The sequence below is a fragment of the Echinococcus granulosus genome (assembly GCF_000524195.1).
Source record: "Echinococcus granulosus chromosome Unknown EG_S00071, whole genome shotgun sequence".
Lineage (NCBI taxonomy): Eukaryota > Metazoa > Platyhelminthes > Cestoda > Cyclophyllidea > Taeniidae > Echinococcus > Echinococcus granulosus.
Window position 1 is genome coordinate 199,360 of NW_020170451.1, and position 16,396 is coordinate 215,755.

The following is a 16,396-nucleotide window of genomic DNA, read 5'->3' on the forward strand; positions in this document are numbered from 1 at the left end:
TGAGCGCAGCTAATGCTGTCGTTACGTCTTTCGTTTTTTTTTCCTTCCTCCCACTTCTAAGTTCCTCAGTTCTTCAAGAAAATATTTGTAAATGTCTAGGTTTGCGCGTGTGCGCAGACAAGCGTTTCAGGAGTTCAATTGTCTCATTCATAGTTATAGTTTCTGCATTTCAACCTGAATGCTCTTTTTGGTAGCACAAGTAACCAAAAATAGTATAGGATATATGGATATCTTACCATTTTCCAAGTCTGGGGGTTATTCATCTAGCCGTTGAAATTTTAGGTCGCTAACGTTTACATTGCCTTCAGCAATTAAGTTTTAATGGTCTTTTCGTTTCGAACCGTCCCTTAGAGTATTTTTGGCATCCATATCGTGTATCAGAACAATAAGCGCATGTGGCGCTCTGAGAACTGCCCTTAAGACGGATAAAGCCGTAATAATTGGGCAGAGTATGTGTCGTCGACGTATAGTACGGCTTGGGGCTATTGGTATGACCCGGAGGCCAGGCCACCCGGTGAAGATTCAATGGTGGAGCTCCTGAACGGTCCATTGCCAAAACGAATGTTTCTGACGTCATTCTTGGCGCTCCCCAAGGTCAACCTTCCACGTCAGTCGTCACGTGGTTGGTGCAGTAAGCAACGCATCCACCAACCATCCCCACTAGTTGTTGAATTTGCATGCAGCTGAGATGTCTGATTGCCACTTCGCTGATCCCCCTTGGCAATTACACTGGATCTGGAGTTTCGCCCTGTTTGAAAACTGTGCTTGGAAGGAGGGCATGTCCAAATCATCTCGTGCGTCCATCGCTAGTCGTAAGAATACTGGCGGAGTCCTTTAATACAGGCCAGTTTTTAGAATAGTTTCTTGGGGATAAAATTTCGTGCCTGTTTCTCCTTGTCCCTCCTTTTTTACTTTATTGCCGCCCAGTCACCTATCCAGGTTCTACTCAGCTAGTAGAGTGGTGGAGGAGGTATCGCATGTACACTTAATTGATAACTTTAGGCGGACCATTGCTAGTGTTCCTTCAGTTGTGACTTGCATTCCTGCAGAAGCACTGGGCTGGGACGGTTGCCGAAGGCACACGTCGTTTTCTACCCTTCTGTCAGGGATTGTCACTAATTCTTCTATTCACAGTATACGCACTTCTTCCGTTACGCTATTTATCACCTAGCGCTGGAAATCAGGCCAGATGTCCTTTTGGATCCGAGTTCTCTTTCCGCCCCAAGACTACCTTGAAGACAGAAGAAAACAATACCCAGTAGAATAGGTACTGTCGACCTACAAAAAAATTTGGTGAATGTACAGTAAGGGACCCCCTAAGGGGCTCGTTGCTAAGACCGGAAGTTAAACAACTCATTAATATACTACACGTGCTATCAATTTAATTACACAGAGAGCGTTTAAAAAAAAGGTATTCTTGACGAACTGACTACCTTGACAATGCGGACACCAAAGCTGGTGCTTAAGAGATCGACATGCAAATTGTAAAAAATATTTTAAGCGTTTGTAAAACTATGTTGTGTACGACAAAGCCCCACTGGAGCAAGCGGTATATCACAACTGGCGCAGATGAATGCCGTCGCTGTTTTTGGACGGGTTTAGTTAGGTAGACCAGACAACTCCATAAAGTGAATCACAACGTGAGGCGGCCGTTATACGCGCACGCATCTTGCCTTAAAGCAGCCTGTATCATCGACAATTTTGTCCTCATGATTTATTCATCTTCCAACAACTATCCGAGCGGGTAATCTCTGCAATTCCTACTTCATGTCAACTGATTTGTTCCTGTGAATTAAACCAGGTAATCATAAAAGCGTCTGGTGACAGTCATCTTAGACAGTGACCAGGAGCTGTGCAGCTACAAACAATTTGGCAAAAGATGAATTTCTCCTGTTTCCCTGCTATTCTGGCGTTAGGGAGGCGTTTCAGTTTATGTCGTTTTAATCAGTCGGGGGCGAGTAGTATACTAAACGGTGTAGTTACGCATTTGGCGACAAGTTTTTCAGCGTTGATTGAGGCAGTCACAGCTTCTCCGTTTAAGTGTGTGTGATGCATAGAGGTGTCTGGTCCGTGCCGTGTTGGGCTGGTGAGTGTTTACGCTCAGCTAATATTTTGTCAATCCAATGAAATTGGACTTATTATTTACAATAAGCGATTCGACTTCATTTCAGTCTTAAATGGTGCGACTTTGGTAAGTATTGTTGCTGTATGTATTGTATCGTATTGTTGTATGCAAATTACTTATTCTCTACCCCACAAGGTGTCAGTACCGCAGCTGACAGGGATTGGCCAGTCCTGTTTTTTATGAAATTTCATCGAGTTACCCGGCGATACTTTGTCTTTGTCAAATTGTAAGGATGCCGACAAGACAATGGCGCTAATACCACTTAATTTCCTTAATTGTCCAACTTGAACTTACCCGTACGATAATAAGTACGACTATCCCAAACGATGGAGAAGCGTTCTTCAAAATCAGATCCCAATAACTATGTTAATTCATGTATAAGGCTTAATGTTTAGAGGTATCATATAAATCTACTTAAATGAGATGAAGCTGCGATTACATGCCAGTTCCATAAATGAATTCAGATCCAACTGCTCAGTTAACCTGAAAATAGACAGTAGTAGATTGGGACCCAACGTCCTGAGAAGGGAAAGGGAGATTTCAATCAGTGCGCTAGTCTCTCCACAATTTACCACCTTCCAAGTGCTGCAACCTCTGTGTTAAAAAATACAGAAGGTCCTATTTGACAACTTCTAGAAGAAAGTGAATCAAGAAACGATGGCTGAACCTGAGTAGCTCCTAGATGAAAATATTTCGCCAAAGTTAAACTTGTCGCATGATACTGTGGTTACTGATAACAGAGATGCCGCGTGGATGTTCGCTGCCCCGGCAAAGGGCATGTTTAGTCTACTACACCTAACCAGACCACAAGCAGATCAACCCGACACACTCCGTGATTTTGCCAACGCCACCTCTGCCTCAGAAGGGTTAGAATATCGATCACCGTGCGGCCGGTAAAATCTCACACAAACCTCATCCTAGCAGTATATCATGCCTTCCACAAATCAGTTGCGTCAACCAAGGTGTTTGCGAATGGAGGCGAATAGGAGAAAAGTATGAAAGCCTTAGATTAGTTTCAACTTCCCACGACTTGGTTTAACAACTCTCGTGGTCACTACAGGTGGCTTCTCAAAATTGTGTTCTGGTAACATTTCGCGTCATTCAGTTCATCCGCATAAGGTAGCATTGACCCAAAATAAACAACACTAGTTTATTGTATAGACAATTGTCCCTACTCAAAGTTGATTCGCTCATTTGTAGTGTAGCAATAACAGCAATTTATTCAAAATATGCATTATTATGTCGATTTCCATGCGTCACTTTAGTAGTGTCTAAGTCGTTCACATAAACCTAACTGATTTTACTCTTGTAGTTTATACTTCTCCAGCCATATTTATCCACTGGACATGCGTTTTTAAGTGCATATTATTTAGAGCTAATACAAATTTCCTAAACCTTTGAAAATTGTTTTAATTTTTACCGGCTCTGGGGTCTGGTTTGTAGCCAGGTTTCCTTTGGTTAATGGTGTTTGTGTTTTTTGGGTAATTTCTTGTTTAAATTGCCAACCATGATTTTTTCAGTGGTTAATAAAGTATTCTACTCACAATGTTGATTTGTTGTGTTACTCTGGTAGTTTAGCACGTGGGTTCGTCCTGCGTCATAGTAACGAAGAGTTGGAACTTTCACTTAGGAACATCCATAGGCCATTCCGGCATCAAGCCCCTAATTTACGAAGATACCAGCATTACTATGACCATATTTAGTGATTAAAGTTCCGGTCTATGTTAAAGAATGCGTGGAAATTTTTACACTTACTTTTAGATGTAGTACTTTTACTGTGGAAGTAATGTCGAAATATTTTCAGTGCCTCATTTTGCTATTTGTTTTCATACCTATTTTTGCATCAGTCTCCCATTTTATGCTGTATTTTTAGGTATTAGGTATTTTACAGAATACGGGATGTCGCATTCCTGTTTGAACAAAAAGAAGCTCTATATGAAACTCCAAAATCTGGAGTCATTCTCCGTTCCAAAACAATATCTGGAACAGTATCCAACATCTGCTCGCGTAGCCGGTAACCTGCTCTTTATTTTAGCGCTCTCCACAGGCGACATATTATTTGACATCCAGACTCGCCACGGTGCAATCGAAGACAAAATCGTGGGGGATCTTGGATGTGGCCCCGGCATATTGGCACTAGGAGCTCATTTGCTGGGGGCCAGGTTGGTTCCTCTCTTCCACTTGTTATTTTTCGAGTTTCGTGGTCGGTTTTGACATTGATGAAGACGCCATTGCCGACTTTCAAGGAAACCTGGAGAATTTCCCTCAAGAATCATCAGGTGCCATAAACCTAGTTCACTGCGATGTAACTAGTTTGTCCCCTCCAAGAGTTAAGCCATTCGATACGACCATCATGAATCCACCATTCGGGACGTCAGACGAGACAAAAGGTTTGTATTCGTAGTAATGCCTACAACTTCCCTTCTTCAGGCACCGATATCAAATTTCTTAAAGTTGCCCTGAGTATGAGCAGAGAACAAGTGTACTCTCTACACAAAACAACGACTAGGAAGGTATGCCTTGTACCGACAATCCCATGCCGTCCTTTCAGTACATCGTGAAAACCGTTCGAGAGTTCGGTGCCAATTGTGAGACCATCGCAGAACTGCGCTTCGACATCCCAAAATTGTACAAGAAGCACAGACAGACCTCTAAGGACATTGCTGTCGATCTTGTTCGCTCCTGGTTTGAGGAAAGCATATCCTGACACTGGCACTCCTAAATAAATTTGTATAGTGTTTATTTCCCAATGCATGATTCCATCTACCTACTCCCTCCCATTTATCAATCGAGCGCCGGACAGTATGTATAGGTTTAGAGCGTCATCAAAATTCCTAAGTACAGGTGTAAACTCTAACAGTGACGCCAGGTGAATCGAGGAAGGGTATGTGGTAGAGCATTGTTGGGTCCCGGTACTGGCCTTGTCTTGGGTCGCTTGACAAGCAAAGAGTCTGCAAAGATCTCTCTGACTCGCCTTCGTTCGAACTCTGGACGCTCCGGTAGCGTGAGTTTTGCTCTGATCTCGCCGTCTGGGACCTCATCTTGGGTGCAATCAAGTAGCGGATCTACCGGACGAATCTTCCTTCCAAATCGACCAGTCTTCTTCTGATAGAGACCACTGCGCTGTTTTATCCCGTGCCAGTATTTTTCGCCAAACTTGCGATAGCGTTGCCTGTTGTGCAACTCGTTGGAGACCTGGCCAACGACCACTACACAAGTAGGCAGGAGGCGAACTTCGCGACGCGAGGAGTCAAGTTGCAAGGTGGAAGTGAAGCAGTCATCGATGGGCTCGGCAGAGAGCATATCTTCCATTTGAGTGCGCAGACCGGACAAATCATGTACTGCAGCGCCACGTCGCACCACGGTGGCGCTGGTGCCCGCTGCTCGACAAATCACCGCTCCCTCGCCCGGATGCGTTTCGATCAGACAGACCTGCGTGCCCACAGGTAGAGCTCCCACTGGATACGCGTCGCCCAGAACAGGCAAGACTGTAACGAAAACACATTCACACATGTTGATCCACTGAACTTTTCTACACTCTAGCTAACCCAGGTCATAGATGTAATTCGCTAAAAAGTTCATGAACGTTTTTGTAAAAAATGAAGTGAGTTATTATTAGTTAATAACTTCAAACAGATCACTTATATGGATTCATGGGTAGTCGTGACAGTTATGCGACTTACCGAATTTAGTTCACATTGAATATGATTGGAACTGTCCTGCAGTCTACGAGATTGGTGAAATTTGTATTAATGGAAATTTAAAACTATGTCAACAGTAAAGGAGATAGCGATAGAGCTTTGGAAATATTACATGAGTTGTAGGAAGGGAAGGGAGGACCATTCGCTGAACCCACCAGGAATGCTGGGAATCTCCCAGTGAGAACGGATGACATCTCCCTCTTTCATGTTCGATGTAGCGATAATCCACCTCTTTACTTCACTAGAAGCAGTCAATGCGAGATATGGGTCGCGCCACCAGTTTTTGGCAATCTGTAAGCATGATCAATTGCAGGTCAAAAACATAAATACTACATTCAAAGGGACGAAGGACTTCAGTAAATATTTGTAAAGTTGGTGTATCCTCGCGTCCATTGGAGTTTGCGGCTGCAAAGTGAACTATTCAACTTATTAAGCCTACAGTCGGTTGAAAGAAAAAAAAACAAATAGTTAGGAGTAGACCCCCATCAGAACACTTTCAGGATTCGGCTTTTGCAGCAGAATATATGATACCAACCAAGATGTGAAAACTACCTTGAGAATGACTTCCTCGTAGACCTCCTTGGTTTCCATCTGCCGCGAATGTACGTAATCAACGAGAAAGTATGGCATGTTAAGTCCCGTAGTGACGTGCTTGTATTGAATGTGACCTGTTTGCGAAAGAATCAGAACAGGAAACAAATTTCGTCCAAAAGTTAGAAATTTCTGTACAAGTAGAAGACCACATAGTTTGGTGGGTATGACTGCCACAATTGCCTGAATAAAAGTGAAGCATCCGAGTAGCCGAGACGCCCCTATGTACATACCAGCTAACCTAAATTCAATGCGTAGTTACGTCTACAGAACAAATAGCGAATCAGCATCTGAAAGTGATTTGTTCCGTAGTAGCTGATAGAGAGACTTACCATCAGGACCACGTCCACCAGTGCGTATCTTTCGAATAGGGTCAACGGTATACTGATTAGGATCGACGTACTTCTCAATCAACCATTGCCAGCTCAATTTGTGGGGGTAGGTCATACCCGAATGCCTCTGAAGACCACCCGAGGTTTGAAATGCTTTGATGGACCTCAATGCAAAAACATTTTCTAGGGAGAAATCATCTATATACAACGTTAAAAAAGAGATCTATCCTAATCTGTATCACATAGCTGTGATTGTGAGTTCATGAAGATCTAGCTTACCAAAAAAATGGAAATTCATTGATGGACGGAATGACAAACAGTCGCAAGATTCCTCGCGGGGAACAGAGCTTCGCCTTAAATGTTTGGAGAAAAAAAAAGCAAGGTAAGGGATTGAATCCTGTGTGGAAATCAAGTTAAACACGTCTTTCTGGTAAAACTTTTATTAAAGTTGCAATACAAATTTGATACAGGTGGTTAAAGGAGAGCATTATCTCGATGAGTAAAATCGGTCCTACTGCTATGTATGGAGAGGTGTTGCAGATGGGGGATGACTTCCTTCCGAAAGTAGGCGCGGTCGACGATAGGTACTTCGATGCAATGCAGCAGACCCATGTCTGCGTAGTGACACAACATAGAACCCCGCGATTTCTTATAAAGCGGATCATAATGGTGCTCCAGGACTTCTGCAACAAAAGCGGCGTAATCTCCACCTCGCACCAACTTGCGCCAAGATTCGAGGCGTTTTTTGCTGTGGTAGTTTGCCATTCTAGAATGAGGCGGGAAAACACGGTTATACATTTTAGGTAGCGGTTAGAGATACCCTCGGTATCCATATCGGGAATTACACGGTGTTCTTTTCGGTAAATTATTTGAGATGACCTAAAACTAACGAAATGGTATATACGTGCCTGGTGGCACCGCTCCGGCGACGGCAAACTAAAGACTATATCGGATCCACCCAAATTAATTCGTTGGTGAGTATGCTTTAAAGTCGCTCTAAAAAATGAAGTCTAGCTTCTAATCAACATCACTTTTTTCATAAAAGTTCAATACAGTTAGTAAAGATAAAAGGCAGCTGATTTGTGAATAAAAAATGATGTATTCGTTACCAAATACAAATGCCTAAGATACACATCCAAATAATGTAAAATTATTGCGAAATACAGGCAACAGAAGAAAACGCCAAAGAGGACAGACGACTTACGATTCGAAGATCCGTTCCATATTCTCCTCTGAGTTATGCAACCAGGCTGCGTAGTCGTGTAGAATCCAATTAACACGCGCTTCGAGAGGCACACTGAGCCAAACGCGTACGGTAGCGCGGGTCCCTCGCAATCGTTGCCAGAAGCCATCTCCCAGTTTGCACCCAGGTCCGATGTTGCGCGACTCACACTCAGTCCAGACGTGCGGCGCTGTGAGACAGCGCTGCAAGGCGCTATGCAGACGCGCGTCAAAGATTCGCTGGGTCGGTTGCATCCCCCCACCGCCAAACATCGATCCCTTGTGCCCCGCCATCCGCTCTAGATTCAGGGTGATTTCGCCCACTGCCTCGAGCTCCTCCAACAACAGCGTCTTTCCGCAACCTAAGAAGTGTTAATAGGTCAATTGCAAAACTATTGGGCTTAAGAGCATGAGCAGGCTCGTTTTTATTAGATACTTGCATAGACAGGCTTAAAATTACCAAGCAGATTATATACTTGTTAACCTTTAGTTGAATATACCTAAGGGATTTCAAAGAGTTTGAGGATAAGGTAGTAACAGAAAAGGGAACTCCTGGCAAACTAATCACTTGGACTCTAAATGAGATTTACATCAGCGTAAGAGCTTCTCACACGCTAGTACATTAATAAAGATATTTATAGGGTCAGTTTTCAAGCATATTTGTTTTATGCACGTCCGTAAGAATTGATAGCTAAAATAGGCCTCTCGAGTCACTGGTTCCTCGCAATTAAAATGGTGACTGCAGTTGTAGAACCGATATTTTGCCAACACAAGTGAATGTTGTCAATTCACATCGGTCAACTCATGCTTCTGTGAATGGAAAGTTGAACACAGTTCCCCTAGGTGACAATTCATTGTACTTCAGATGAAGGTCAGGTATTTATAACATCAGACAATTTAAGGTTTATTCTAGTCAACTAATGAGGTAAATTTAAGCATTTCTCAACGCTATTTACACACATAGGAACAGACACAACCATCAGCATATCGCCAAGGGCATGAACAAGGGGATTCAAGTACTCATCAACTTGAATTTCACTATGAGCATCCGCATCCAGCAAGTTAAAATTAACAGCAGTTAAAACAAATATTGGAAAAGTGTGCAATACGTTGGTCGTTTAACTCTCGGTTTTGGCAATGGGCCACTCAGGGGCTCCGTCATTGTACCTTCGCCGGGTGGACTGGACTCCGGGCCATGCCAGTAGACATAAGCCCTACCGTATATCAAATAGAGATACTCTGACCGAGTATTATGTCTTCTTCCGTCTTCAGGGATATCTCAAGGCGCTACATTGCTGGCAGTGGGAAGCAAACCTAATCTTAAAGAACCTGTCCTAGTTTATAATGCTGAAAGACAATAGCGGAGCGGAAGAAGTGCAAATGCTGCAGATGGGAGAATATGTGGCGACTCCTAACAGAAGAGCTAAAAACTACATCTACCTTCGGCAGCTACCCTAATCCCATGGCCTCCAGGAAAGCTATTAACAACTGAAGCAACACTAGCTGTGACCCAACTGGAAAAGTTCGTTACGGAGCTATCTACTGTACCTAAATGAAGATGCCATTTAAGTGAACACGCAATACCTCCTCCACCTCTCTACTAGCTGGATAGAGCCCAGGTAGATATGCCTTTACAGCATTGAGGTGAGAAGTGTCAGGAAGGGATGGACGCAAAACCCTACCCCGACGGATCTACGTTCAATTCCGTCCTTTGTTAAATATGTCTCGGTTTAGGCTAGTGTTACTGTGACTACCAATGGGCACGTGTAATGGACGGCACATTCCTCTTCCCTCAACACAGTTCCCGAACAGGACGGAACTTCCGATCCAGTGGAATTGCCAAGTGGGATCAATGACGTTACGGCCAAGTTTCTTTTCAATCGCATGAAAACTCAATGACTGGCACAGCTGGCTTGTAAATGCCTTTTCTACAGCACCGATCACATTGCGATGGCTGACACGGGAGGTTGACCAAGGACGTTCAAAAGAGAGGAGCTATGCAATACGTTAGTTGTTTAACTCTCAGTTTTGGTAAAGGGGCCACTTAGGTACTCCACCATTGTACGTTCGCCGGGTGAGTAGGTCTCCAAACTATTCCAGTAGCCCCAAGCCCTACGGTATGTCAAATGCATATATTATGCCCGAGTATTATGCCTTCTTCCATTTTCAGGGAAGTCTCCGGGCGTTGCAAGTGTTCGTATGATTTCCACCATAATGATAAGTGAAAAAGAGGTAAACGAAATGCTCCACATGACACAAATATAAAGCTACTAATGAATACCTGAGTATGCTGTTAACTTTTTATACGCATACATGGTAGCCAATCAAACTAGCATAATGTAAGTGGAAAAGCGCAATTTCATAATAAAAGCTTCTTGAACTACTTGATCGGTTGAAATAACTACCATTATAATAGCTAATCCTCTCCCAACAAGACGCTGGCCTGCTGTGAATCGCACCTTTACAAAAAGTTTTTTTTTGTAATCAAATAGAAAACAGTTCTACCCACCCCATTTTCTATCTCACTTTTATTCCGCAAATGCCTAGTTGGCATGAAACTGTCCAAAGCCGAAAAAAGGTGATAAACACTCAGAAAAACATGAGGGGAATAGATGAGGTAGGACAGTGTCTTCTTTCCTCCCCTTCTCACCCTCAAGTACAAACTCTCATTGATCACCCTGGCGGTATACGGCATGCGGCTTTGAGTTCTCTTGTACAAATAGCGATGACTTCTCTCACAGCCTAACTAGCTCTAGCTGTTTCTGAAAAAGTTTGCGTTTCACTCCTTGCATTTGCAGCAGGTCTGGCTGTCATCAGGTGAAAAATTTCTAGTGAAAAATGTCTAAATTCCACCACACACAAAGCAAACAGTCTCCCGGGGATGAAGTGGGTGGTAAGTAGATCGCTTGAGGATGACCGGTGATACATTTATTAGGTCGACGTTGGGATACAAAAGGCCAATTCTTGCCACAGGTAGAAGTAAAGACCGATTATGCAAATTATCTGGATTTGAACTATGAAAGTTTGCTTGCACTTTGAAGCCAACTCCCCAGTACAGTAAACATTACCACATTGTACTTCAATAAAAGAGTACTGCTTGAATATTTCTACAATGAGCGCTGATAAACACGACCAGTGCACATTAGTCCACCATGAGAAAAATGAAAGTGTCCTTCACAAGAATAGTAGCCATCGATCCCATAACAAACCGCACAATGGGGGTTAAATATCAGAGAAATTAACCATAATCCAGGTCTTAACCGTGTGTTAAGATGTGTGAGTGATACTTAAAATGGCACCTGATAGAACGGAGAAGACACATAGAACTCCAGCATGTTATTAATGTCTAAACGAGTCCTGAACGCGTAGGATCCAACGAACGTTTGACTAGAGATCAGTGTGTTCGTTTTAAGTGGGCGTAGGCGCGGAAATGAAGCTTGTTAATATACCTGTGAGGCTGGAGAGAACCCATAAGGTCCCAGCAAGTCCACCGGGAGCAACGAGAGTGGGCCAGACACCCAGCTGACGGAGGAGGAGGCGTCGCCAAGCCCGATAACCACCGGCAAGACAGGCCACTTCGCAACTGGGACAGTTCAGCTCCGACAGGATGGTCCCCAACCCCATGGAGCGCTGACCGCCGCGGAAGCAATAGACCACAATAAGCAGGGGTGAGCAAGTTTCTTGGTCCGACGTCTCGAAGAAACGTGTAAGTGGGCCCCCCGGCCTCAAAGACTCGGCGATATTGGCGCAAGCAAAACGGGCACCGAGGAGACGGGCCTCCACAACGTCACCTGGAGGAAGGGGGAGGGAAGGGAGTAAACGAGCAGACTGAATTGATGGAAGTCTCAATGCATCGATTTCCAACGGTAATTGAACCATCGAAATGAATCACACCACCGAAGAGAGGTCTTGGAACAATAGCTGATGCACTGATGAGGCCCGTAGTAGCACATAAGCGAATTGGGGTTTTCGTAAAAAAATCCGACAAAACATGGACGTTTGGGAGGTAATGAAATAAGCATTCATCTGAGATGTAACAGACCACATTTTTTTACTCAAATATATAGTGGTAACCCACTGAAGCATTGCATCACAACACATCTTATTCAAAACAAGTTTTTGAAGTCATGATTACAGAGTAGCTATTTTAAGTACGAAGTTTTCAGAGGAGTCAATACACAACAGTCCAGTGAGAATGCGACTGCAGTAAAAGTACATACTTCATCACGGAGGGCAAACGACTTGGCAGCAATGCTTAACACAGGTAACTGTTTCAAAGCTACTGGAACATTCACTTTCATTGAATTTCTGATGTAACCACTTAGCAGGCACAACGAAGAGGAACGGTCCGGAATGCCGCAGAAGCCACACCTGTAATTCGCCGCTCATAATGTTCACTAAACTATCCAAGCATTGGCTAGTAAGACTTCTAATTCAAAGCATTGGATCACTTATTGAAAAAGATGCAAAATGCTCGTTGCTTCGATCATATATTCAATCGTCTTCCATCTAAGTTTTAGAGTGTAGTACAGGATGCTATAAAAATTTAAAAAAATTATCGGATCTCTTTAAATAATACTACGTTGGATCAAACGTGGATTTCAATTTGTTATTCTAATCTTTCCAGCTTCTACCTATTTTAGCTTTCACGTGTCAAATTGTATTTTTTTTTGGGCTAAAATCCCATCATGAAATTGATATGGGCAACTTAAACGTATTAAAAGCGTTTGATTGATAAATATTTGACTATTAAATTTGAAAATTAGAGTTCCGATTATCAATAAAATGGAGGCGACGTGTAAATTGTTTCGTCAATAATTCAAACAGCCATACCTTGGGAGACAGCTTGGCATTACATAGCATACTGTGACACAGCAGCATAACTTACAAAACCAGAGGTAAACACTTTACCAACTGTCTTTGGTATTTTAGACATTCATGCCTAGATTGCTTGCGCAGCTTCCAGTTCGACTGCATAAAAGAATAAGCATGCGATCCATTTTCAATGGTACGGAGAAATTTGTAATACCTGAGGAGAAAATTTTTCCCACCTCCATCCTCTCCCGGTCGGAGAGGATAGGGATATTGATAGCGCCCTCAATGTGATCGAGAGCGTACTCGCAGGGGCTGCGCGCATCGATAAAGAGGGTAGTGGCGAGGTCGAGGGTGAACCAGGGGGTACTGCCGCGGGGCGCGGGGTCAAGGGGCGGGGGCAGGGAGTTTGGCGCGTGAGCCGCCGCCTCTGGAGACAGAGCCAGGGCGAATGGCTCATCAGTGAGACTAATGTACTTCAGCTGGTGTTTGAAATTTGTCCGATGTCGCGAAGTAAATCGACGTGCGGAGATAGTGAGAATCACTCGTTTAAGTGAATTAAAAATCACCAATGTTGACTATGGAGTATTAACAAACCACAATTTAGCGAATATATGCATAATGGAAGCATAATGCATTAAATATGCAGTTCTATCCTATGAAGCATAGCAATAATGGCAGCAAAATAACGACTTGAGCCTGTAGAGTTCATCATTATCCAGACAGGTAAAAAAGCTGTATCTGTCCAAATGACAACTGTATTGCAAAAAAGGTCAAAACAAACAAGCATGGGGAGAACAACTCTGGCAGATAATATCAAATAATAAGGCAACTGGAATCAGTCTTTGTCAGTGAAACAAAGACGAAAAGAGAGCGGTTTTGACGTTGTTACATCGGTCACTGTCAATATTTGACCGTCAGACAGTGATAGTTCTAAAAGGGCAAAACTTAGACGAGTTTTAGAGCATAACTATAAATGAAGAAGTAAGCCCAATAATTATACGCCAATCACGATCAACGTTTTGCATTAACCTAATTTGCTAGAATAAAAGTGAATGGAGAGGAAAGAGATTGGGACTTGCCGTCGAGAGATTTTTGTAGATTAGCTCGAAGACCTTGCATTGCTTCGTCAAAATCGACGAACAGAGTACGGTTAGATCCATTCAGTAGTGTTGTAATGGTGGGAGACTGCATTTGCCTAAAGAAACAATAGTAATCCTGTGCACTATCTTATTTTTATGAAATAATAATAGCGTAAATAACTTACAGTCCTGGATCGTGCTTTAAGTACTCTACGACTTCCCGCAAAGTAGCTTTTGACGAAAAATCGAGATTTTTTGGAACATTGTTGCACACAAGGCAATCGTCCTAATAATTGTAATAATGAAAAACATATTGGTGGAGGGAATCGTAAGGTGCCGCAATATTCAGCAGTGTCAACTCACTTTGCGTTCTATTTGGAAAGTGTAGGTGTATATTCCCTCAACGTCGGAAAAGTTCATGCAGCTGTTCAAGTAATCGTAGCAAATGGTCACCACTTTAAAAGCCTGAAATAAATATCACCTCATTTTACACGCTACTAGCCCAACATGAGATAGCGCAGGATGAAACCAAATACTTACTTCAGTTACCAGCGCTGATGCAATGACAGCATTCGTAGAAGCAACTGAAGGAATAATCCTCTTAATGACACCCTTTACTAATCGCATACTTATTCCTTGTATACCATATTCCTTTGCCCTTTCGCACGAACGACTGAAAATCCACTCAAGGTGCTCCGGAGAATCCCCATCAATATTGACATCCGCTTTACGTAAAATTGGATTTGAATAGTCATAATACTCCTTATCCAGAAGGTAAAAAACAGGACTCACGTCCAAAGGGTTGCTCCTTGGGCCAGAGGAGTAGTCGTACGAACTCTACACAGTGTTCCGGCAGCCTTGGTGTGTGTGCGATCGTACAAAGGGGATAATTAACTTGGGGTGGGTACAAATTGAGGCTGCATTCAATGCATCCGGTAACACCGAAAAGGACAACAATGACATGCCCCTTGAAGCCTTCTGTGCCACCGTCAACTAGTGGTATCATGGTGTGAAAATCTGGAGTTCCATCTTCCTTGTATTCCACTAAACTTGCCTGAGTAAAAAAATAGTGAAGTGCTTTCACAATAATTATGCTATAAAATATTAGAGAACCCTTACAAGCATACTATTAATCCAGCGACGAGCTACAACGGAATCAAGTCCACAAATTACGATGTCGAACTGCTTGTAGAAATTGGAACCAAAATCCTGGATTTTTTTGAAATGTGGAATAACTTTGCAGGTGTCTATACGACGCATAATAAAATCAGCGGCAACTTCGGCTTTCGAACGGCCAACATTCTTCTCCGTGAAGAGAAACTGTCTGTTTAAGTTAGAAACATCTATTGTATCCATATCAATTACATCTATTTGGCAAAACCCCATCAAGGCCTAAGACGCCTTAAATCATTGAATAAAATGACCTACAAGAGACTTTAATATTTCACAGCCGAGGCCGCCGGCGCCCACAACCAATACTCGAACATGCTGCGCGATCATATTAAACAACTGAAAATAATATGTGCATCAACCAAACCTCCGAAGACGGCTCGAAGTCGCTACGTTGAAGGGGGCCACTACGACCTAGGATGCATTCTATAGCTTCCCAACGGGCTGTGCGATCACAAAATATATTCCCATGAGAAACCATGCTTTTAGAAAGACACCTTGCTCTTATAGGCTAACCGTGTGAAACTGATAGTGTCGCCTTGGTATGAAGCATATACTAAAAATGTTTTGGCAGAGGGGTTATGCAAAATAGCCCAGAAAATCTAGAACAACTTAAACGACTAGACTAGATGTATTTTATTGTTTTAGTGCACAGTTAAAAATCTTAAGAGTATAAGTTTATGTTCTTTAGTATCGAGTTAGATGAGCAATCCGTTCGCTGTGTTTAAAGACGCGTCGCCAAATTAATCCTATATTTTTAGTAAGTGTTTATAACTATGGAGATGTAGCGTCCCGAGACTCCCTTAAGACGAAAGAAGACACAATACTTGGGCAGAACACATATATTCAGCACGGAGAAGGTGTCTGGGCTATTGGCATAGCCCAAAAGGCCAGCCCACCCAGCGAGGTACAGGGGGGCTAATTCGAAGTACAAAAGTTGCGCCTCACCAAAACCGAGGGATAAACCACTATCGTATTACATAGCCTCCCTCCTCTTTTGAGCGTCGTCCCCGGCGCTCCCGCAGGTCAACCTCCCGCGTCAGCCATTACAACGTAGTCGGTGCAGTAAAGAAACACCCACGAGCCAATCGTGCCAGTCACCAGATTAGCGCGCAACTGAGGGGATACTTGACCTCAACGTCACTGATCCCTCTTGGCAGCTTGACTGGATCTGTGGTTTCGTCCGGTTTAGGGATTTCATTCAGGACGGGGAACTGCGCCGGCCATCATGTGTCCATAGATGGATGTAGGAACACTGGCCTAAAAGTAGATTTGAGTAAGGGAGGACAAGATTTAAAACAGGTCCATGGGGGACGGTAGGGGAAATCCGTAACGAAACTTCCAGATGGTTCACGGCTAGTG

The 16,396-nt window shown here is 43.2% G+C and overlaps 3 protein-coding genes across 3 annotated transcripts in view; 1 reads left to right on the forward strand and 2 right to left on the reverse strand. All coding sequences in view use genetic code 11, as the record gives it.

The window, feature by feature from the left end:
* Positions 1-4,024: 4,024 nt before the first annotated feature.
* Positions 4,025-4,832, forward strand: EGR_07168 (Methyltransferase-like protein 5; the record flags this gene model as incomplete). The annotated part of the gene is made up of 4 exons (XM_024496417.1): positions 4,025-4,287; positions 4,322-4,515; positions 4,556-4,638; positions 4,677-4,832. 4 exons carry the CDS (start codon positions 4,025-4,027, stop codon positions 4,830-4,832), a joined length of 696 nt encoding a protein of 231 aa, XP_024349172.1.
* Positions 4,833-4,978: 146 nt separating this feature from the next.
* EGR_07169 (39S ribosomal protein L2) lies at positions 4,979-6,864 on the reverse strand (the record flags this gene model as incomplete). Its single annotated transcript, XM_024496418.1, has 4 exons — positions 4,979-5,613; positions 5,982-6,117; positions 6,379-6,494; positions 6,750-6,864. 4 exons carry the CDS (start codon positions 6,862-6,864, stop codon positions 4,979-4,981), a joined length of 1,002 nt encoding a protein of 333 aa, XP_024349173.1.
* Positions 6,865-7,223: 359 nt separating this feature from the next.
* Positions 7,224-16,396, reverse strand: part of EGR_07170 (NEDD8-activating enzyme E1 catalytic subunit) — a gene marked incomplete at both ends in the record, with an annotated part of 32,097 nt that continues 22,924 nt past the window's right edge. Inside the window, 12 exons of the mRNA XM_024496419.1 lie at positions 7,224-7,515; positions 7,954-8,332; positions 11,420-11,761; positions 12,943-13,250; positions 13,861-13,980; positions 14,050-14,150; positions 14,228-14,329; positions 14,405-14,589; positions 14,657-14,918; positions 14,984-15,256; positions 15,293-15,373; positions 15,402-15,545. Coding sequence (XP_024349174.1) covers positions 7,224-7,515; positions 7,954-8,332; positions 11,420-11,761; positions 12,943-13,250; positions 13,861-13,980; positions 14,050-14,150; positions 14,228-14,329; positions 14,405-14,589; positions 14,657-14,918; positions 14,984-15,256; positions 15,293-15,373; positions 15,402-15,545 — 2,589 coding nt within the window. The remainder of the gene's footprint in view (positions 7,516-7,953; positions 8,333-11,419; positions 11,762-12,942; positions 13,251-13,860; positions 13,981-14,049; positions 14,151-14,227; positions 14,330-14,404; positions 14,590-14,656; positions 14,919-14,983; positions 15,257-15,292; positions 15,374-15,401; positions 15,546-16,396) is intronic.